Raw genomic sequence first — 24,501 nt, 5'->3', positions numbered from 1 at the left:
TGAATTATAAACTGGGTGGTTAGAGCCCTGAATGTTGATTGGCTGACAGCCAATCATACTGCATACCGTGGGTATACAAAATATATATATTTTTTACTGCTCTAATTACATTTGTAACCAGTTTATAATAGCAATAAGGCACCTCAGAGGTTCGTGGTATATGGCCAATATACCACAGCTAAGAACAGCCCTTAGCTGTGGTATATTGGCTAATTACCATACCCCCTCGTGCCTTATTGCTTAAATGTATATGGTCTGTCTGTATCTCAAAATGTTGACTTAGTATCGCAACATTTTTAAATGGTATCTCATAAATTCTAGATATGATCGATTTCAGTAAATATAAACTAGTCCCATCGTTTAGCTTTTTGCCATCATGCATAGAAGCATTGGTGACTGAAAATGGCATTACTCAAGTTCCTAGTTAGTAGCTCATTTTTCATTGTTCAATGAGTGTGAGCTGGCTAGCTTTCTCTGGAAGAAGTTCCGACTTCAACTACAACTCCCAGAATTCAACAGCAATGCAGTAGGTGTATCCGGTGTCTTAAACTCATTTTACTTCCTCCCAGACGTAACGACACGGGCAGCCCGAGAAAGAAAACGTAGCTAACTTTTAAAAGCGGCAATCGACAAGAGCTGTTCGGACAGTTTGACATTTTACAACAAAATCGGGGCATGTTGTTCGACGTGACTGAATATTGAAAAATCCGCGAAAAGTAAAGACTGAAACGCGTTGGCCGCTCAAGAAAGTTTGTGCGAGGGCCTGTAAACAACATGTCGTCTGCCTCACAGACATCCTCTAGGCGGCAATGGTGCTATCTCTGCGATCTGCCCAAGATGCCCTGGGCCATGCTCTGGGAATTCAGCGAAGCTGTTTGCCGGGGATGCGTGAACTACGACGGGGCAGACAGAATCGAGCTTCTAATTGAGACGGCCAGGCAGTTGAAGAGCAGCCACGGTGTTTTGGACGGAAGGTCCCCAGGCCCTCAGCAAGGAAAACCCAGCTCAGGTGGGCCAATGGAAGGAGGGAGGCAGCACGCAGAGCGTTTAGACAGGGTTAGGGGAGAGTATGGAGTTTCCCCCCGTCTCCCCAATGGTCTGCACAGAGCTGAGGATGTGAGTATGTCAGAAGGGAGCAGGCAGAGCCCCAACACCAGACGGGCTATGGCTGGGGCCATACCTGCTCTACATGGGACCATACCTCATGCTTTGATAGCCCAGGGGTTAGTGGGGCCCCCTCACGGCTTGTTGGCTCCCGTTTTAGGCACCAGGGCTGGGGGGCAACAGATTGCTGGCTCCTCTGGCCCTATAATGGGTGATGTTAGTAGGCGTCAGGTAGTGTCAGCCATGTCGCTGGGAGCTGGCGCCTCTGCTCTGGTGGGTCTGGAAGCAGGTTGGAGGAATGGGGAGGTCATGGCTGAGCTAGCGGAGAGCGCCAGGAGCCGGGCAGAGGGCTGGCCCAATCGCCCCAAAGTGGTAAGAGAAGTCCTGGTGACCCTCTGTGGCTGTGCCCCCTTCAGTGTGCGCTTCAGGAAAGACCACAACTTGGTGGGGCGCATCCTCGCTTTCGAAGCCGGGGCCGGGCCAGAGTTTGAGCTGAAGGTGTTTGTGGAGTACCCCAGCGGCTCTGGAATAGTGTTCTCTGGCATCACGGAGCTGGTCAGGCAGATGTTCCGTGACTCTAACAAAGACGCAGGCAAAGCAGTGAACTCTGGGCTGCGCTACGTGGAATACGAGAGGCGGCAGAGCGCTGGGGACTGGCGTGCACTCACTGAGCTCCTGAGCGATGGCGTGCGTTCATTTAAGGAGCCACCAATGCCCGATGTTCTTCCACAGTTGTACGCAGATGGCGGCATGCCAATGGTGCCTGCCGTTCGCTCTGCACCTCCAAAGGGTGCTGCACGGCGACGCAAAGCATCCCCTGGATCAGAAAACGGAGAGAGTGAAGGAAGGCCCATGGGGGATCACCCAGCCAGGGATCCCTGGCCTCGAGGTGCCTATCCAGGCATGGAGCCCCTGGGCTCAGGCATGCCCAACCCCCAGGACGGCCCGCCCCGCTCCCACAGCCAGCCCTCACCCATCTCAGCGCTCATGGGAGTGGCCGACAGCCTGAGCTCCAACCAGATGTCCCGAGATGGCCCCGGCATGTCCTCGGCCCACTCCTCCGCATCTGGTCGCCCAACCAGTGGCAGTCCCTCTTCAGCCTCTGCTGCAGTCTCCCAGGCAGTTATGGGCCAAGGGGGGCCAAGCACCACCAGCGTTGGGGAGTCTGGAAGCGGCACCCCAAGCGCCCTGCTCTGCTGCACCCTTTGCCGAGAGCGCCTGGAGGACACTCATTTTGTCCAGTGTCCATCTGTCCCGCACCACAAGTTCTGCTTCCCATGCACGCGCGGCTCCATTCGCAGCCAGGGCCCCGGAGGAGAGGTGTACTGCCCCAGCGGCGAGCGCTGCCCTCTGGCTGGATCCACCGTGCCCTGGGCCTTCATGCAGGGAGAGATCTCCACCATCCTTGCCGGAGACGGAGACGTGACGGTAAAGAAGGAGAACGACCCCTGACCATGTCTTATTGAGGTGAGAGGCTGATGACATCACTCTTTATATTTTTCCATAGATCTATTTGAGTAGTGATTCTGTTGCTAATAAAGATTGTAATTGTCCTCTTTCTCCACAGCGGGTCAAACAACACTTTAAAAGCACTTCCCTGATCTATCTCACCCGGAAGGTTCATCACATGTGCCTCACAACTGAATCACCACGCAAGCCAGGAGGCAACAGAACAACCTTCTAAACAAGTTAGGAGGGCACCAGAACCATCGAGGGGGGCCACAAGTCTTTTCTGGGCTGGGCTCATCTGCAGGGGTTAGTAGTAACAGTTTAAACAAGAGAAAATCTGGCACACATTATTCTTCATGTCTAACACAGCAGCAGAGGCTATTCAAGAGGCCTTGTTTTAAAAGCCCAGGATTAAAAGCACAGGTCTGCTCTTCAATATGACAATCTCTCAGCATTTCAGATGTTTCTATATATTATATTTAAAAAAATATTTAGTTGCATACTGTCATACAAGTGAATGATACTGATATTGAAAGTACATGGGTAGCCAGAATCATGCAATTATTTGGACAGGAAAAATATAATTGTGAAAAAATAAATGGCAAAACCAGTAGGTCCTTAAAAAAGCCATGGTTTCAACATTTTATTAACACATACAATGTCTATGTATGCTCCTTTATTACATATTGTATGTCAAAAATGTGAATTTACTTTCAACGACTATGTAATTTCTACTTTTGATACAATACACATTTATATGTATGAGTTTATAGACCAAAGACTGCTTTGTGCGCTGTAATTTTATTGTATTGTATCTATGTATGCTGTACACGCTGATAACCTCTGGCATCAGTCACTCGGTTTCATCTACCACAAAAGTAAGCTGGTTGTTTGTCTAATTGACTTTTCCTGAAATCCTCCCAAATATATGTACGGTTAGATAATTAGCAACATGCTTCAATGGTTAGCCCACGTATTCAAATGTGATCGAATGGGGTCAACTCTAATAAATTACAGAATATTCATTGCACTTGTTTTTTTTCTTTCTCCCTTTTTGGTGGTGCAATTGCAGTTCTACCAACTTGGGGCGGCAGGGTAGCCTAGTGGTTAGAGCATTGGACTAGTAACCGGAAGGTTGCAAGTTCAAACCCCCGAGCTGACAAGGTACAAATCTGTCGTTCTGCCCCTGAACAGGTAGTTAACCCACTGTTCCTAGGCCGTCATTGAAAATAAGAATTTGTTCTTAACTGACTTGCCTAGTAAAATAAAGGTAAAATAAAAAATGATACGCTTTGTTTACATTTACAGCGCATTCAGACCATTTTACTTTTTCCAAATGTTAAGTTACATACACCCTTATTCTAAAATGGATGAAATAGTTTGTTTCCCTCAATACCCCATAATGACAAAGCAAAAACTGTTTTTTAGAAGTTTTAGCAATAAAATAAAATCACATTTAAATACATATTCAGTCCCCCAACTCAGTACTTTGTTGAAGCACCTTTGTCAGTGATTACAGCCTTGAGTCTTCTTGGGTATGACACAAGCTTAGCACACCTGTATTTGGGGAGTTTCTGCCATTCTTTGCAGATCCTCCCAAGCTCAGGTTGGACGGGGAGCATCTCTGCTTTCAGGTCTCCAGAGATGTTCGATCTGGTTCAAGTCTGGGCTCTGGCTGGGCCACTCAAGTACATTGAGACTTGTCCCGAAACCACTCCTGTGTTTTCTTGGCTGTGTGCTTAGGGGTGTTGTCCTGTTGGAAAGTAAAACTGTCGACCTAGTCTGAGGTTCTGAGCTCTCTGGAGCAGGTTTTCATCAAGAATCTTTCCCTCCAACCTGACTAGTCTCCCAGTCTGTAAAAAAAAAACATCCCCACAGCATGATGCTGCCACCACTATGCTTCACTGTAGGGATGGTGCCAGGTTTCCTCCAGATGTGATGCTTGGCATTTAGGCCAAAGAGTTTAATCTTGGTTTCATCAGACCAGAGAATCTTGATTCTCATGGTCAGTCTTTTGGGTGCCTTTTGGCAAACCCCAACCAGGCTGTCATGTGCCTTTTACTGAGGAGTGGCAACGCTACCATAAAGGGCTGAATGGTGGAGTGCTGCAGTGATGGTTGTACTTCTGGAAGGTTCTCCCATGTCCACAGAGGAACTCTACACTCTGTCAGTGACCATCAGGTTCTTCCTCCCTGCCCAAGGCCCTTCACCCCCAATTGCTCAGTTTGGCCAGCTCCAGGAAGAGTCACGGTGGCTCCAAACTGCTTCCATTTAAGAATGGAGGCCACTGTGTTCTTAAGGACCTTCCATGCTGCAGAATTTATTTGGTATTTGGTGCCCTTCCCCAGATCTGTGCCTCGACACCATCCTGTCTCAGAGCTCTAGACAATTCCTTAGACCTAATGGCTTGGTTTTTACTCGGACAATTGTGGGACCTTATATAGACAGGTGTGTGCCTTTCCAAATCATGTCCATTCAATTGAATTTACCACAGGTGGACTCCAATCAAGTTGTAGAAACATCGAGGATGCACCTGAACTCAATTTCAAGTCTCATAACAAAGGGTCTGAATACTTTTGTAAATAAGGTATGTTATTTTTTAAAGAAATTTGCTAAGAAAAAGTTTTAGCTTTGTCATTATGGGGTATGTGTAGTTTAATGAGGGGGTAAAAAGTATTTAATCCATTTTAGTATAAGGCTGTAACGTAACCAAATGTAGAACAAGGGGTCTGAATCTTTCCCAAATGCACATTCCAGGAGCAATGCAGCAATTCTGAATTTATTTAATCTACACACAAAAAAAAGTACACAGCTATGATCTAATAGATTGGCACCCTTGCACTTTACAATGGAATGAAATGGAGCAGAATGTTCTGTTTTCAAAACATATTGAATAGCTTTGTACCCTGTAAGCACATGCAACTTACCACAGGTGAAAAATCACATCGTAAACAAGAATCTCCTTCCTTCAACCAAATTAATTGGAATTCTGAATGATTTTGTCCACACCATTTTGACTTTGTAGTGAACAATCTTAATTTCAGGTTTTTTTTTTTATCCTGCGCAGTTCTTAAATACATGGGTGAACAAAACGTTTAAATGTCAACTTATTGAAGAAATCAAAGTGAATTGTGCAAGGGTGCCAATATATTACAACACAACTGTACTTAGCAATGTGTTGAAGACAAACATATTTCAAACATGACTCTTTCCACCTATATGACTCAACAGTTTAGAACTTTCAAATGATACCACAGTACACCATGTCTGTCTGTCTAAACAAATCACTTGCATTTGAGGGAAATAGGGTAAAAAGTGCCAAGACACTTTCAATAAAATGTAAAAAGATCTCACATTTATATGCCTTGTATGCATAGACTGGTATCAAGCATCACAACAACCCATTTATATTAGAATAAACCTCACCTATAGATTATGTGCTGTATATTGCAATTATATTTTCGCAAACAAAAATCCTGAAAAACATTGATTTAGTTCATTAGGACCATGTTTATATTCCATTAACAAATATCCAGTGATAATGGTCAACTAGTGGTCAGCCATCAATGCTTTACATTGGAGTCACCCAGTGAACACTCGTAAGACGCTTCTCCATCCAATGGCCTAGCCCCTCAAAAAGGGCTTCCGGTGTCCCGGAGGGCCTCTTGGGCCCCCTTTAGGGTCTCCCTCTTCACACACTTCCAGTAATTTGTGATGCCACGCTGGGGCTGCACCTGGGGAAATACAGACATCACATAATAAACGTTAAAGGTAAAATATGCAAATATCTCTGCTACAATTCTAATAGTTTGCCAACAAAACAAGCAGTCATTGTTTAGATAATTGATTGTACCATCTAAAATAACAAGTATCTTTCCCATAACCAAAAATATTGTATTTTCCGCTGTTTGAAGCTAGTATACAAAACCAAAAGTAAAAGACAAAAAAACTAAATTTAATGGGTAGCATAGAAATAGTACACATAAAACAGATCTACCGCTTCTTAGACTTGCTTTCAATGAGAATGACATGTCGGAATTTGGTCGGGTCGCCCAAAAAGTTACATATTGCAGCTTTAATAAACTTCCCAGAGTGGCTGCATGACCTGATCACCAGGGCCCTATCCTATCAGATTAAAAGCATAACAATAGAACGGGAGTCCCCATTCAAGACTGATTTGTCCGTTCTATTCATTCTATTTCTATGCATTTAATCGTATCCGATAGGCAAAATCCAGATAACATTTGACAAACTGAGCCCAGGACTAAACAACTTTACTGCACGTGTTATTTTTTTACACAATGTCTGCTGCTCCCTCCCTCCCCTTTTCTAATTCTCACTTACCTCCGGGATGAACATACAAAAAAAATTGGGCGACATGATCAACATCCAAATAGTGATTTAATATTCCTTTCTCAGGTGGGGAGTAACAAGCAGCTATTAACTCCCTACCCCCCCTGTAATTTAGGGTAGGCCTCCGATATGACAGCATATCTAGAATGATTACATCATTGCACAAAGCTTTTTAGTCTGTACTAGGCCCAAATAGATTACATCAATTGATGGGGGAGTTAACAGACAGCATAAAACCACACCCATGCGTTCTAAAATAATACATGCAGGAAATATTCAAAAGCACAGGTGAAATCAATTTAAAATATATTATTTTAGTTCAGAAATGTGAGGCAGATTGTAAACCATGTTGCTGATAAGACTGGGGTTTTCATAAAGGTGAGTAGCCTAAAGTGAGGAACGTGAAGGGATGGGGAGGGAGCAGCAGCTGCATCAGGTTTTTCTGAATGTTTTTTTGTGCGTAAAGTAACATCGCATATCAATCAGGTCATACAGCCTCAGCCTAAACTTGATTTGTATAGCACAATTCATACAGAGACCGCAACTCACATCACAATGATTATTAACGTCAATTGGAGACTTGCATGACAGTTAAAGTTAAGCGTGGATCTCAAGACCAAATAACGCCATAAAGGACTGCTTCAACTGATAGTTAAATGCCCCCTGTACCTTCAAGCCGCGCAGTACTCGGTCTTCCATCACTCCGATAAACTCCTTGTGGCTCAGACAGTTATCGCCGTCCAGGTCAAAGATCTTGAACACAGTGTCCAGCACGTTCTCAGAGAGGTCGTGCCCTGTGGCAATCTTCACAGCTCGCCTAAATTGGACTGCAGAGAATGCAAGGGAAATAAACTATCAGGATAATGTACTTGGCTAACAGGGCAATCAGCAGTTGCTATGTCTATTATTGGACAAAAAAAATAATTATGATACGTATCCATGGAAGAATATAACTTAGAAATGTCTCATGAACTGAGTTCAACTGTCGTACCCCAACAGAACCCAAAATAAGCTTGTTTTACGCAAATGTTTGTAATCAAAGTAAATGTAAATAAACACTATATAGCCTCAAAACATGGTTAAAATGTTGATATCATGGATGGTCAGTCCTTCTGGATATACATTTGAGAGTGGTTACATTTCTCCAGCACATTCCCTCAGCTTTTCACCAAAACAGGGGCAGGGAGTGCCCTTTGTTACTGTTTCAACTGCTGAATGCTGCTTTAAAGTGATTTGACTGTGTAGAATCAGAATATTTCAGACAAAATGTCCTTCCTACAAAAAACTATGTAGAGATAAGAAAATTACCCATTCCGATAGGTCGGTTGGCTTCACTTATCATTTTCACAGAGAAGGCAAAGTCCTCCAGGTTGTTGGTGAAGAGGCAGAACGCTTTGAACTCGTCAAATGTGATGCTCTACAAGAGAAGTGGGACAAATGTCCAAGTCGTACATTGATCAGTCACCCCTTAAGAGTCCCCCAAAATGTGTTATATTTCACTTCTTAGACCTGAAGGTACATTGACATTACTGCATATTATCCCTATCCGAATGTTTTGAAATGTCATCCTTCAATAAAAAGTGACCCCCATATCTGAATTTGTTGAATTGGGGAAAACATTTGGGTAGTAATTGGCAACCTCGCTTTCACCTATTACAACCCTTACTGATCTGTGATGATCTCAAGGAAACAAGGAAAGGAGGGTGGATTACTTTCCTTTTTACCTGGCCCGCAGGGATCCTCTTCCTCATGTTCTCCCAGTAGGCCTCGTTGGCTTCCTCGTTGGTGTAGTGCAGCAGCCACTCGGCAAAATCCTCCCGCCGCATGGTGTCCATACCTTTGGAGAACTGCAGGAACTCCATCTCCTGCACCTCCGCCTGCAGGTCCTCCATGAACCTAGAGGAGAAATCCAGAGTAAAGACACTGAACATGACTAGGTCGGTTCTGGGCCTGTATTCAAAAAGTGTCTAAGAGTAGGAGTGCTGATCTAGGATCAAGTTCCCCCTGTCCATGTAACCATATTCATTATGATCTAACAGGCAACAATGATCCTAGATCAACACTCCTACTCTGAAGTCTATCCATAGTGTCTATATGAAGTATCGAAAACATGATTTTACTAGGATTAGGTATACCTACAAGGAAAAGGTTGGGAGTAGCTATACCGTTTAACACCAATGATACTACATTGTAACCCACAGATATTTTACCTGCAAAATCCCTTGTACTGAAGCTTGTTTTCACCATTCCTGCCAAAGAAGAAGGCCTGCAGTGTAGTGTTCACATCATCCCCCTCTGCGACTGGTTTCTGTTTAGATGACATCAAGTTTCAACACTTCCTGCCTTTGTCATTACTGCAAGCCCCATCACGCTTGAAATACGAGTAAACAATCATTTTTCTAGCCCGTATACAACGGTTTACATTATCATATAATGACAGTTGGCCAGGCTTAGTGCTTTCAATAGGCATTTCCCCAAAGGCCATTCAATGTCATCTATAGAAAGTATTCTAAAAAAGTGTTTCCAAAAGTCACATGAGAATTCCGCCTTAAAAATAAAGTGTGTTGACTTACCACATCTGTGGCACCTTCCTTAGGCACGGTCTCTTTTCTTTTCCCAATGATTTTCTTGAGCTTCATCATAAAACAAAGCAGCAACAATGATTCTTTGCATTATAATAATGCAGATAAAACAGAAGATTAAGCTAAAAACATTTACTACTTGTGAGAGCATTTCTTAGCTAGCTTACATGTTCTCAGAATGCGGGAAACTACTACTTCAGTTAAATTCACTAATAACACATACATACCTCTTACTCATCTGAATAATCCAAGAAATGTCAGCAATAATAGAACATTTCATTAGTCAAAAGGTTATCAACTACCCACAATGCCTCAGTCTAATATTAAAACTGGAAACAGTATGAAACAGCAAACAGTGAGTGTTTGAGATCGACTACAAAGCAGTTGGACCACATAGAATCACTAATCTACAAATCACCTTGTAGCCCAATTACTAATTATTATGTGATCAAGATTAGTGATCCTTTGCCTTGCTTTGCTCACACAGATCCCCTCAAACACACTGAATTATTATCCATGCTGCTCCGCTCTACTTTGTCAGGTGTGGAACTCATCATCTAAACCAAACGATAATCTAATTGGAGGTGCATAACACCTTTTAGATGTGCAGTGGGTTTTAGGAACACAACAGTTGTCTGACTCTAACCCTTGTGGTTCCCAGTGTTGCCAATTTTCACAACAGCCTCAGTTCTAAATTAGGGAATCAACTTTTCACTGGTTTTGTACAAAATTGTATAGTCACAGGCATTTTTGTAGCAATGTATGCATACTGTATTGTGCTAAAGCCAACTAAGATACAGTATGTTTACAAGCTAGTTTCTGTGCCTTGTAAAATGTGATACCTCAGACTAAGAATTAATAGGCCAATGTTTTGACAGAAGGAACCAATTGAGGTGGGAGAAACTAGTTCAGAGGAACAAACATGTGGCACAGACTTAAGGTACTGGCCATAGAGTACCTCTGTGTTAGCATCAAGTGTTCATAGTACTCATTCATTGTAGGAGCGTGTGTGTCAAAACCTCCAATTAGGTAATGTCCATGTAAGGGGCGGCAATATTTTGCAGTGTGGATACTTTATACAGTGGGACAAAAAAGTATTTAGTCAGCCACCAATTGTGCAAGTTCTCCCCTTTAAAAAAGATGAGGCCTGTAAATTTTCATCATAGGTACACTTCAACTATGACAGACAAAATGAGGGGGAAAAATCCAGAAAAACACATTGTAGGATTTTTTTATGAATTTATTTGCAAATTATGGTGGAAAATAAGTATTTGGTCACCTACAAACAAGCAAGATTTCTGGCTCTCACAGACCTGTAACTTCTTCTTTAAGAGGCTCCTCTGTCCTCCACTCGTTACCTGTATTAATGGCACCTGTTTGAACTTGTTATCAGTATAAAAGACACATGTCCACAACCTCAAACAACCACACTCCAAACTCCACTATGGCCAAGACCAAAGAGCTGTCAAAGGACACAAGAAACAAAATTGTAGACCTGCACCAGGCTGGGAAGCCTGAATCTGCAATAGGTAAGCAGCTTGGTTTGAAAAAATCAACTGTGGGAGCAATTATTCGGAAATGGCAGACATACAAGACTACTGATAATCTCCCTTGATCTGGGGCTCCACGCAAGATCTCACCCCGTGGGGTCAAAATGATCACAAGCAAAAATCCCAGAACCACACCGGGGGACCTAGTGAATGACCTGCAGAGAGCTGGGACCAAAGTAACAAAGCCTACCATCAGTAACACACTACGCCGCCAGGGACTCAAATCCTGCAGTGCCAGACGTGTCCCCCTGCTTAAGCCAGTACATGCCCAGGCCCGTCTGAAGTTTGCTAGAGAGCATTTGGATGATCCAGAAGAAGATTGGGAGAATGTCATATGGTCAGATGAAACCAAAATATAACTTTTTGGTAAAAACTCAACACATCGTGTTTGGAAGACAAAGAATGCTGAGTTGCATCCAAAGAACACCATACATACTGTGAAGCATGGGGGTGGAAACATCATGCTTTGGGGCTGTTTTTCTGCAAAGGGACCAGGACGACTGATCCGTGTAAAGGAAAGAATGAATGGGGCCATGTATCGTGAGATTTTGAGTGAAAACCTCCTTCCATCCGCAAGGGCATTGAAGATGAAACGTGGCTGGGTCTTTCAGCATGACAATCATCCCAAACACACCGCCCGGGCAACGAAGGAGTGGCTTCGTAAGAAGCATTTCAAGGTCCTGGAGTGGCCTAGCCAGTCTCCAGATCTCAACCCCATAGAAAATCTTTGGAGGGAGTTGAAAGTCCGTGTTGCCCAGCAACAGCCCCAAAACATCACTGCTCTAGAGGAGATCTGCATGGAGGAATGGGCCGAAATACCAGCAACAGTGTGTGAAAACCTTGTGAAGACTTACAGAAAACGTTTGACCTCTGTCATTGCCAACAAAGGGTATATAACAAAGTATTGAGATAAACTTTTGTTATTGACCAAATACTTATTTTCCACCATAATTTGAAAATAAATTCATTTAAAAAATCCTACAATGTGATTTTCTGGATTTTTTTTCCTTATTTTGTCTGTCATAGTTGAAGTGTACCTATGATAAAAATATGAGAGAGGCCTGTAATTTTCAAGTGGGAGAACTTGCACAAATGGTGGCTGACTAAATACTTTTTTGCCCCACTGTATAGATATACAATACATGACACTGAATACAGAATACAATTCCATCAATTCCTTGAGAAGCATAAAATAAAACATTTAAAAAGGGGCAATCTGCAATTGCTACATCCATTTTTAAAATGTAAAATTAATGATAAGCTTATATATAAGCTTGAGTTACTCCATTGTTTATAAACAATGCAAATGTAAAATAACACTATAGCTTAAAAGCATAGTTCAAATTATTATTTTGCTCTCATGGATGGTTAGTCCTTGCATCCATAGTCCTGTCTATGAAAGTGAGAGTGGTTACATTTCTCTAGTCCCACCCCAAAACCGTTTACCTAAAACTGTTGAGTGGTACCCGTTTGCTGTTGTTTGAACTGCAGATTGGCCCTTTAAGGAACATTTTATAATATAGATTATAAAACATACCTTGAGAAACTCCTTTCTGTCCACATGCTCATTGCCATCAATATCAAGCATTTTGAAAGCTATATGAAATCCTGTGTGTGGCTCTGAAATAACAATGCATTTTCTGTTAGAAATTAACTTCACTAGGTGCTGCTTGGACAGAACAAAGCAGCGACAAGATGAGCGGTTAGTTTTCGATTGCTGTCCACGCCACAAGGTTAACAGCAGGGTCTCCTGAAATAATGATTCAAGCACAACATTGTTGGTGACTGGGCAACATTTTGAATGAGGAAGCTAAGTCGTCAAAACACTACCACATGGGCAGTGTGTTCAGTAAGTACGAAAACAGCAATAAAAAACTGTCAATGGAAAAAAAGACATCCTTTTTTGTTTTGTGCCAACTGAACACCACCCAGGTTCAGTCAATGTGTTACAGTAAAAGGCTACACAATGTACGATCCTAAACAGGATAGATACCATAATCTAACGTACAATGTCAATAAATGAAGTTAATGTGCAGACAACTGCAGGTCCTGAGAATATCATGGGCAACGGACACTCGGCAATCCATAAGGAGCCAGCTTCTGTACAAAATTATTGCGACAATTATGGTTGTGCTGGTCCGCCAAGGCATGGTTGTGTCGTGCATGCAGAAAAGTATATGAGAGCTCACTAATGTGGCACTGCCTGGTCACGTCTTTAAGCTACAGCTGCACTAAACCAGGGTCCTGTTCATTAGGCAAAACTCAACAGAAGAAAGTGTTCCAAAACAGAGTGAAACAAGGTGGTACTATATGTACTTGTGTAACAGTGTAACAGCTTCAGTCCCTCTCCTTGCCCCAACCTGGGCTCGAATCAGGGACCCTCTGAACACGTTGACAACTGTCACCCATGTTGTCTCCACTATATGTACTGTACTGAAATGCACCTGATAGATGCACACACACTACATGTTAATGCATGTAAATTATGAAGGAATGGAGTAAAAACAAACAAAATAGAACTATTGTAAAATACTGTGTCCATAATATGTATAAGCTGGAAGTAGAGGGCTAAGCATTGTTGTTCACTAGCTCTCACTCCAATCAGGAGAGGTAGGGTTAGAAAGTAAGAAAGAAAAAAAGATAAGTATCTGTCAAAAGTTTGGACACACCTACTCAGTCAAGGGTTTTCTATATTTTGAAGGAGTTCCCACATATGCTGAGCACTGCTTTTCCTTCACTCTGTGGTCCAACTCATCCCAAACCATCTCAAATTGTTTTGAGGTCGGGTGATTGTGGAAGCCAGGTCATCTGATGCAGCACAAATAGCCCTAACACAGCCTGGAGGTGTGTTGGGTCATTGCCCCATTGAAAAACAAATGATCATCCCACTAAGCACAAACCAGATGGGATGGAGTATTGCTGCAGAATGCTGTGGTAGCCATGCTGGTTAAGTGTGCCTTAAATTCTAAATAAATCACAGTGTCACCAGCAAAGCCTCGACACACCTCCATGCTTCATGGGGGGAAGCACAAATGCGGAAATCATCCATTCACCTACTCTTCGTCTCACAAAGACATTCCTTTCCTGTGGTGGTCATGAGAGCCAGTTTCATCATAGCGCTTGGTAGTTTTTGCGACTGCACTTGAAGAAACTTTCAAAGTTCTTGAAATTTTCCAGATTGACTGACCTTCATGCCTTAAAGTAACGGACTGTTGTGTTTCTTGCCATACTATGGACTTGGTATTTTACCAAACAGGGATGTCTTCTGTATTCCACCCCTACCTTGTCACAACACAACTGATTGGCTCAAACGCATTTTGAAAGAAATTCCACAAATTAACTTTTAACATGGCAGACCTGTTAATTATAATGCATTCCAGGTAAATACCTCATGAAGCTGGTTGAGAGAATGCCAAGAGTGTGCAAAGCTGTCATCAAAGCAAAGGGTGGCTACTTTGAAGAATACTTTGGTTACTATATGATTCCAGGTGTTTCATAGTTTTGATGTCTTCACTATTATTCTAAAATGAAAAGCAAAAATAATTTGTCAATTAAAATAACATCAAATTGATCAGAAATACAGTGCAGACATTGTCAACTAGTCTAAAGGCCAGTTTTATTGCTTCTTTAAATCAGAACAGTTTTCAGCTGTGCTAACATAATTGCAAAAGGCTTTTCTAATGATCAATTAGCCTTTCAAAATGATAGACTTGGATTAGCTAACACAACGTGCCATTGGAACACAGGAGTGATGGTTGCTGATAAATGGGCCTCTGTACGCCCATGTAGATATTCCATAAAAAATTATATATCTACCGTTTCCAGCTTCAATAGTAATTTACAACATTAACAATGTCTACACTGTATTTCTGATCAATGTGATGTTATTTTAAATTGACAAAAAAAGGCTTTTCAAACAAAAACAAGGACATGGACTCATAATCCACACAACCCAGATGAAGTGAAATGTGTTGTGTAAGAATTAGAGGATGCTGGTTGCAAATGCATGTCATTGAAAGGGAGGGCTGTTTCCACTGTATGTCATTCTGGGTCTATAACTTACTGGTCAGAATAGTCAACAGGAACAGGTACTCTGTGTAGGATATCAGACCTGCAAGACAAAACATGCCTTCTCCATCACACAAACATTTCAGTGAGTGTTCATTTATCCTGTTTAGATTGACACTCCCACATAGTGATCAAATACATATGTCCTGCCTGAAGTATAACTATCCCGCATCTTTTTACATTGATGAAGCACATAGCACCAGTGAGGCTGTTTGACCATGGCATGAAAACGTACCATCGTCTCCGAAGTGTCTGAACAGACTGTTACCTGCCTGGACCCGTGAGGCAGCATCCAGCATCTTATCCACCTCCTGCAAGTAACATATATTATACAAGGAGAAACAACCAATAGTATTCTCTTGCTGTAAAGCTCATGTTGATGGCATTGCACGATAGGACTAAAATCCAAAACCCAAAACCCGTTCTGACAATGAGTTAACCCGATCACAACACTCACCTTTTTGGTTAGAGCTTTCTTTGGTAATTTACCTAATGGCAGATGAAAGGAAAATTATGTAAAGTGCAGTTCTTGCCTGTAACAAAATTGAATACACTTAGAGAGGGAGCTTATGTAGCCATATACCAATCAATTCAATTCATTACATCATGAAGTATTCCCTTTTCTACCAGCTAGGCCATTTTACAACATGGACACTATCAATTGATACAACTGTACTTACGGTCGACATTCTCCAACATGATTGAGAAGAGGAAATCCCTTGGTGTCATGTAGAGTTCCTTATTGTACGTCATGGAAGCAAACTGGTTGAAGCACATCCGTCTGGCAGACAGCTGGAACACTGGAAGCAACTATAATATGGAAAGAAGCATTAGCACTAAAAGAAAGACAAGGTCTAAAATACAAGGGCAGTGCAAAGCTGAAAATTGGATAAGGTAATGACTATAGAAGAATTGTCAGTACTCCTGACCAACTATTGTGGCACATTGCATGAATGTCTGTTATTTGTCTAACAGCAACTAGTTAATACATTTCACTTGCTTCAGCTATCAATTTATCAAGGCTACTGATTGCACAATTTCCCCATAGATAGAGAACATAGGTCTAACAACTGGATTGAATAGTTTATTGTGCACTGCTCGGTGTGGTGATGTAAGGGATGACGATTTAGTAAGAACTGTCTACCTACTATGGATATACAGTGGGGTCCCAAATTAATGACACCCTTGATAAAGATGAGCAAAAATTACTGTATAAAATAAATCATTCAAGTACTGAGCTATATTGTATGCTCCCAAAAAAATTGGGAAATTATATTATTTTATACTAATAAAATTGCTCAGAGAAAAAGTAATACTTTTATTCCCTAAAAAAGGTAGGGGTCAGCGTCAACGAGCAGCGACGTCATCTGGTCATCCAAAAACAAGGAAGACATTGGATGAATATAAAAAAGTGATGAAAAAAATAATTAATATTAATAATAATAATAATCCACCTCAGCAACAATTATTTGAATAATTCAATGGATGTTTTGTGCACAAAGTTGATGACTAAAGTGTCTTCAAATCTGATGTCTTTATGTGACAGTCTATGGAAATTGTGTTTCTGGGCCGGGTGTCAGTTAAACTGCTGTACCGAAGCAAAACTGTAGGAGCAGTCAAACCAGTGCTTCAGAACCCTGGCCCCTTGGTGTATGCAGAGTTGGTGATAGCTAACTTACAGAAGTCAAGAGAGGACATATGAATAAAATAAATCCCTCGTTATGTCGAGATCACAACTTATTTATCTCATGATCACTACATAAAAGTTGTTTAATTGTGATCACGAGAACATTTTGTCGAGATGAGATAAATCCAAAATACCATGTATTATCCATTCATTTGTCCAGATGCACGAGAACCACCTCATCAAGGAACCCTGTGACTGCTTTGATTGTAATGCGCTCACTCACAAGATTCGGCAAGTTAGTGGCATTGTTGCTCGCATGCGATTGGCTGTGGTCTTTTGGGTGGCACACAGCCTAGGAGAAAAAGAGCTGGCTTACAGGCATCGTAAAGTGCTTAAATGCCCCACAAGCTCTTAGCTCAAGGTAAGAGGCGATTTGGCTTCCTAACATTCTAACTTATAAACTGATACTGAGCTCCAAAACACAAATGGAAGCATGATGTTAGCATGGAAGGTACCATCCCTTAATTTTTTAAAAATGGATTGCTACACTATGCGCTGACCCATCATGGGCTCTGCCGCCTCAGCCATACTTTTAATCTATCATCAATATGTCCACTCCTGTATATAGAGCTTATCGTGATCTCAACAAAACAACTTTTGTTATGTCATGATCATGAAATAAATCAATTGTGATCAACATGAGATAAATGTTTTATTTATATGTCCTCTCTGGACTTTCATACTAAATAGCTAGTCTCCCTCAGCATAAGAGTTGGCTAATTTAAGATACTGTGTGTCAGTCGGAGTTATTTAACAGTGTATTTAGTGAATGGGCAAACCAACATGCTGATTAGATCATGCGTTCGCGCATGTTGATTTTGTCCATCCACACCAGACACGATCAGGACACGTAGGTTGAAATATCAAAACGAACTCTGAAGCAACTATATTACAATTATGTTAATCATTTGGGAACAAGTCAAAAAGCATGAAACATTCATGGGAGTTTAGCTAGCTAGCTTGCTGTTAGCTAATTTGTCCTGCGATTTAAAAATTGTGTTGTTATTTTTAATTAATCCACAGATAAAAGGGTAAACTGAGTTTGTTTCTAGTTATATCTCCTCCTTCAGGCTTCTTCTTCTTTGGACTTTATATGGCGGTTGGCAACCAACTTTAAGGTGCATTACCACCACCAACTGGGCTGGAGTGTGGACCTTAGTTCATCTTTCAATCACCCACATGGGAATATGTTCCCAAAAACCAATGAGATGGGAGAGGCAGGACTTTCAGCTCGTCAAGCGTCACAAATAGAACCAAGTTATATCTTAGCGCCTGGCTACGCAGACGCTCGTTGACAAGCGCAAGCTGTTTGGATGCAATGATCGAATAACATGCATGTTTACATTCATTTTGTAACGCGAGCGGAGTGGTCACCATGTAAGGATGTTGATCACAGGAAATTTGTGGCACCTTAATTGGGGAGGATGGGCTCGTGGTAATGGCTAGAGGGGAATAGTATCAAATACATTATTTCTATATGTTTGATGCCATTCTATTCACTCCATTTCAGCCATTATTATGACCCGTCCTCCCTTCAGCAGCCTCAACTGATGTTGATATAAGTCACGATAAAAGGAAAAGTGTTTATTTCCAGTGAGTGCATTTGATTGGTTTCTTTTCTGTAGCTAGCTTGGCTGGCTGGCTGGCTAGCTAGCTGAGACCAAAGAGAGAAGAGAAACTTTTTCTGACTGAAGCACACATCTTCTGACAGTGACACAGTGCCCTCCTGTGGACTGAAGCTGAACTGTACTGCAACCTTTAACCTTGTTAAAAATCAGCAATTCAACTGACTAAATTAAATGAATCAGGGGTCTTATAACCCATTCTCTACTTGGCTCATGTCTGTTAGCCTATTGTCTGTTATCCCTTTATAGGCTGTAACTTTCAGCTAAGCCCCCAATGTCTTCTTTTTTTTACCCCAAAAGTAGTGGGAAGGAATGGTGGGGTGTGTTGGGGATAGTGGTATATATAAGCAATAAGTCCTGAGGGGGGTGGTATAGGACCAATCTACTACAGCGAAGGGCTGTGGTATATTGCCATATATCATAGTAGCCTTATTGCTATTATAAACTGGTTACCAACTTATCTAGAGCAGTAAAAATACTTGTGGTATACGGTCTGATATACCATGGCTGTCAGCCAATCAGCATTCCGGGCTCGAATGCTGATTGGGGCTAGTTTGCTAGCTAGCTTGTTGTTCAGTAGCATTTTGGGCAGATTGTTCACGTTTGAGGTGAAGGGAGTACAGGGCTTAGCATATCTCTCGAGGAGGATAAAACAAGATTGTCTTGGAAAGGTTGAATATTTTCAAAAGGAGTCGGGTAATTGGTTAAGGGAGGAGGATTGGAGGGAAAGAGAGAGGAGGTTGAAAAGACTGAGGGAGGCAGAGTATGGGTCCAGAGGGAGTGTGATTTTTGAATAGGGTGGTACCAGGCCTTTTGGCTGATCCATGGATGGTTTCAGGTTGGGTGGAAAAGATGGTGGGTGCTGTTGAGTCGGTGAAGGTAACCCGAAGCAGACTTGTGATGTTTGTGTTTTTTCCGATCAGAGGGAGCAGGCACTCCATGCGGCAACTTGAGGAAAGACCAGTATCTTGCTTTGCACTTAGGTACAGGGCACCATTGAAGGGAGTGATTTCTGGGGTAGCATTAAGTGTGGAGGTGGAATTTAAGTTCCCTGGTGTTTGCGACGCCTGCCATATGGTGTAAAGTAGATCCGGTGGGGAGCATGTTGAAACAGAGGTGGCAGTCTGTTCTTTTGAGCTTTGATTCAGAGTCTTTACCTGAAAAAGTAATGTTAGGATATGCAGTTGAAGTTGGAAGTTTACATATACTTAGGTTGGAGCCACAGTAAAATGAGTCTTCTTTCCGACATAACCTGAAAGGCCACTCAGCAAGGAAGATGCCACTGCTCCAAAACCGCCATAAAAAAGCCAGACTACAGTTAGCAACTGCACATGGGGACAAAGATGGTACTTTCTGGAGAAATGTCCTCTGCTCTGATGAAACAAAAATATAACTGTTTGGCCATAATGACCATTGTTATGTTAGGAGGAAAACGGGGGAGGCTTGCAAGGCGAAGAACACCATCCCAACCATGAAGCACGGGGGTGGCAGCATCATGTTGTGGGGATGCTTTGCTGCAGGAGGGACTGGTGCATTTCACAAAATAGATGACATGAGGATGGAAAATTATGTGGATATATTGAAGCAACATCTCAAGACATCAGTCAGGAAGTTAAAGCTTGATCGCAAATGGGTCTTCTAAATGGACAATGACCCCAAGCGTACTTCCAAAGTTGTGGCAAAATGGTTTAAGGACAACAAAGTCAAGGTATTGGAGTGGCCATCACAAAGCCCTGACCTCAATCCTATAGAAAATGTGGGGGCAGAACTGAAAAAGCGTGTGGGAGCTTGGAGGCCGATAAACCTGACTCAGTTACACCAGCTCTGTCAGGAGGAATGGGACAAAATTCACCCATCCTATTGTGGGAAGCTTGTGGAAGGCTACCCGAAACATTTGACCCAAGTTAATCAACTTAAAGGCAATGCTACCAAATACTAATTGAGTGTATGTGAACTTCTGACCCACTGGGAATGTGATGAAAGAAATAAAAGCTGAAATAAATAACTCTATTATTCTGACATTTCACATTCTTAAAATAAAGTAGTGATCCTAACTGACATAAAACAGGGAATTTTTACTAGGATTAAATGTCAGGAATTGTGAAAAATTGAGTTGAAATGTATTTGGCTAGGGTGTATGTAAACTTCCGACTTCAACTGTAGGAGTTATGCTGTTAAAAGATTTTGTGACGAATATACTAGTGTTATAGCCGTCATGAGCATGTCACAGCAGTGTGTAGGAGGGAGATTCCAATATGTGGGAAGTGTGTAGAAGGACATGGGACAGAGGAATGTGTAGTTCCGGTGAAAAAAAGCTGTGTGTGTCAACTGTATCCTGCTAAAGCTAACTCTCTCTCCTCTGCTCTCATCCTTCTAGACCTATCGGCTGCCTTCGATACTGTGAACCATCAGATCCTCCTCTCCACCCTCTCCACCCTCTCCGAGTTGGGCATCTCCGGCGCGGCCCACGCTTGGATTGCGTCCTACCTGACAGGTCGCTCCTACCAGGTGGCGTGGCGAGAATCCGTCTCCACACCACGTGCTCTCACCACTGGTGTCCCCCAGGGCTCTGTTCTAGGCCCTCTCCTATTCTCGCTATACACCAAGTCACTTGGCTCTGTCATAACCTCACATGGTCTCTCCTATCATTGCTATGCAGACGACACACAATTAATCTTCTCCTTTCCCCCTTCTGATGACCAGGTGGCGAATCGCATCTCTGCATGTCTGGCAGACATATCCGTGTGGATGACGGATCACCACCTCAAGCTGAACCTCGGCAAGACGGAGCTGCTCTTCCTCCCGGGAAGGACTGCCCGTTCCATGATCTCGCCATCACGGTTGACAACTCCATTGTGTCCTCCTCCCAGAGCGCTAAGAACCTTGGCGTGATCCTGGACAACACCCTGTCGTTCTCAACTAACATCAAGGCGGTGGCCCGTTCCTGTAGGTTCATGCTCTACAACATCCGCAGAGTACGACCCTGCCTCACACAGGAAGCGGCGCAGGTCCTAATCCAGGCACTTGTCATCTCCCCGTCTGGATTACTGCAACTCGCTGTTGGCTGGGCTCCCTGCCTGTGCCATTAAACCCCTACAACTCATCCAGAACGCCGCAGCCCGTCTGGTGTTCAACCTTCCCAAGTTCTCTCACGTCACCCCGCTCCTCCGCTCCCTCCACTGGCTTCCAGTTGAAGCTCGCATCCGCTACAAGACCATGGTGCTTGCCTACGGAGCTGTGAGGGAACGGCACCTCAGTACCTCCAGGCTCTGATCAGGCCCTACACCCAAACAAGGGCACTGCGTTCATCCACCTCTGGCCTGCTCGCCTCCCTACCACTGAGGAAGTACAGTTCCCGCTCAGCCCAGTCAAAACTGTTCGCTGCTCTGGCCCCCCAATGGTGGAACAAACTCCCTCACGACGCCAGGACAGCGGAGTCAATCACCACCTTCCGGAGACACCTGAAACCCCACCTCTTTAAGGAATACCTAGGATAGGATAAAGTAATCCCTCTCACCCCCCCTCCCCCTGAAAAGATTTAGATGCACTACTGTTCCACTGGAGGTCATAAGGTGAATGCACCAATTTGTAAGTCGCTCTGGATAAGAGCGTCTGCTAAATGACTTAAATGTTAAATGTAAAATGTAAACTGTAGGGGTGCCCACATTGCTGGGCACCCCTACAGCCCTGGGTGTCCAGTGCGAGAGAGACAGGTTGAGGTGGCCAGGGTCAGAGTAGTGCAGAAGATGTTGTATGGTGAGGCAGTGAAAGGAGGAGGGTAGATCAATGGTGGGGGATTCTGAGAGGATCCCTGTAAATAGTAAATCTGTGCAAGAACAGAGGGAGACCAATGAGTGAAATTTAAGTAAGGTTGTCCTCTAAGCGTTCATAGCAATGTTTATCAACTGTACAGCAGAGATGGAACATAAGTCACAGAAAATAGATGCATTGGCAGTTGCAGAGAAGTACTTGGAGGGAGTAGAGTTGACTTCAGGAGAGTTACAGGGTGTGTTGAGTAGTAGTGTCCTGTCCTCTCAGGTCATTGGCCTGGAGTAGGATCAGATCCAGTTTGATTTCTATTTGCAACAGTGCTATTTCACAAAAGTTCTGATATCTTAATATGCAGCTGTTTAAAGGGCAAATCCTCAGATGAAGTAATAACAAAACGGTTGCCCGCCTCTGTTTTGGTAAAGAAACTGAGCGATGGGCCTGAAGAAATGTAACCACTCTCAGATTAATAGACAGAGCTGTGGATTGACCATCCATGATATTAACATTATAGTTTTAACAATATTATGAGGCTATAAAGTGTTTGTTTAGACTTACAATGTTTACAAACATTGATGCAAAACAGGCTTATATTTTGGGTTCTCGTGGAGTGTGACAGCTGAACTAAGCTCATGAGGCATTTACAAGTTATATTCAACAATCAATGGAGATATCAATTATATATATAATTGATAAGTCCAAATATGGATGTAGCAACTACAGAATGTCCTTTTAAGTCTATCAAAAGTGTGCCAGTTTGAGCATTAGGCCTATGGATTTGTTGTATTTATTTATCAGAATTAATTAGATTGAGCAATAAAATACCACTTGTATTCCATAGGCTAGGTTCCGCACTGTCCACTGGCTTCAATTGATCGGCAGTTTAAGCTTCTTGAATTCAACCATTATTGGGTTCAACAGCCATCCACAACAACCTCAATCCGTAAGGCGCAAATAGCTAATGACAGCGCAACAGTATGATTCACGTCAATGGGCTATGTAGATATCAATAATAAGTTATATCCGTATCGCCGTAGGCTACACCACTGCTGCCACCCTTACCTCCATTTATTCGAGTTGGAACATCTTTGGATGCCGACATTAGTCGAACCATTAGAAGACATGGCTTGAACTGTAGCCTGCAAAAGCCTATTCCTGCTATTTTCCCGCGATCCATCAAACACATTTGGTGTGTCATCATTGTGGCCAGACTCGCTCAGGTGGAACAAATGTAAACATGCGCCGTTTTTCAATGATTATTTGAATGTCATTTACTAAACATAAGTGTCAAATATTGTTTTTCTTAAACATCCTTTCAGAATTCAAAAATAATCATCTAAGTAATCTAGTTTTTCAAAACTATAGGTAATCTGATTACAATATATATATTTTTAAAGGTAACGGATTACAGTTTTTAAAATGTAATCCCTTACATGTAACAGATTATATGTAATCAGTTACTCCTCAACCCTGACTAACGTTACTTGTTTACTTTAGCCCTATATAGGACTCCGCGAATCGTCCTATGTAGGGCTGTTTACTTGTGCACTGTAATATTCAGTTGTGATCATGGTAGACGAGTGTAGCGAACAAACACTGATTCACCAGGCACTGACAGGTAACTAAGTAGCAAGAAAATGTCAAACATCGTGGCTGACTAGCTAACTTTAGCTAGCTAACATAGATATCAATCCAGCTAACGTTAGTTACTGCTGCGCCAAATATACGTTACCTTTTCTTCCTCGGCATGAACGGTGAAGGGAAAAAACCTTTTACTCGGTTCATAGTGATAATATATCAGTCCGCTTCCAACAAGAGACCCCAAAATGCCAGGTCCCAAGGCACGATGCAGCGCTCTGTACGACCAAGGTCTAGTCAAAAAGTTTCTCAAAACTCCAGCAGCCCTTCCCCAGCTTGCCATTTTCCATAAACTGCCACACCCACTGGTCAGGTTCCAACATTCTTAATAATTTTCTTCTTCGATGAGGTTTAACGGCGTCTGACATCCAATATGTTGCATTACCGCCACCTACTAGACTGAATTACAGCTCCCTTATACCTCGCTTGAAAATAAAAAATATAACAATATAAGCAAATACACTACCCTTCTAACACCACACTTTTTATACAATAAAAATAATACCACCCTACTCGACTATTTAAATCTATTTAGACTTTCCTCAGGCCAACAACCTGAAAGGATTGGACATCACCACTTAACACACTCTAACTCTTCTGATGGCAAGTCTCTCACACCCAAATACCTCTCTGCAGTTGCCACCACAACCTCAATTTTCTGCAACTTACGTTCCATC

The 24,501-nt window shown here is 42.6% G+C and overlaps 2 protein-coding genes across 2 annotated transcripts; one reads left to right on the top strand and one right to left on the bottom strand.

Moving 5' to 3' along the window:
* The first annotated feature begins 550 nt into the window (after positions 1-550).
* LOC115136038 (interferon regulatory factor 2-binding protein 1-like) lies at positions 551-3,578 on the top strand. Its single transcript, XM_029671379.2, has 2 exons — positions 551-2,571; positions 2,672-3,578. The coding sequence occupies exon 1, from the start codon at positions 775-777 to the stop codon at positions 2,554-2,556; it is 1,782 nt and encodes a 593-aa protein (XP_029527239.1). The 5' UTR covers positions 551-774; the 3' UTR covers positions 2,557-2,571; positions 2,672-3,578.
* On the bottom strand, positions 3,169-24,139 carry micu2 (mitochondrial calcium uptake 2). Its single transcript, XM_029671378.2, has 12 exons — positions 23,919-24,139; positions 15,787-15,916; positions 15,564-15,595; positions 15,342-15,417; positions 15,102-15,149; positions 12,576-12,658; positions 9,480-9,539; positions 9,117-9,214; positions 8,631-8,802; positions 8,215-8,323; positions 7,576-7,733; positions 3,169-6,287 (listed from the first exon to the last, which is right to left on the bottom strand). The coding sequence occupies exons 1-12, from the start codon at positions 24,105-24,107 to the stop codon at positions 6,186-6,188; spliced, it is 1,257 nt and encodes a 418-aa protein (XP_029527238.1). The 5' UTR covers positions 24,108-24,139; the 3' UTR covers positions 3,169-6,185.
* Positions 24,140-24,501: the final 362 nt, after the last annotated feature.

This window comes from Oncorhynchus nerka, linkage group LG10 (genome assembly GCF_034236695.1).
Source record: "Oncorhynchus nerka isolate Pitt River linkage group LG10, Oner_Uvic_2.0, whole genome shotgun sequence".
In the NCBI taxonomy this organism is placed as follows: domain Eukaryota; kingdom Metazoa; phylum Chordata; class Actinopteri; order Salmoniformes; family Salmonidae; genus Oncorhynchus; species Oncorhynchus nerka.
Note: the sequence above shows the minus strand (reverse complement) of the source record. Positions and strands in the feature narration are given on the sequence as shown.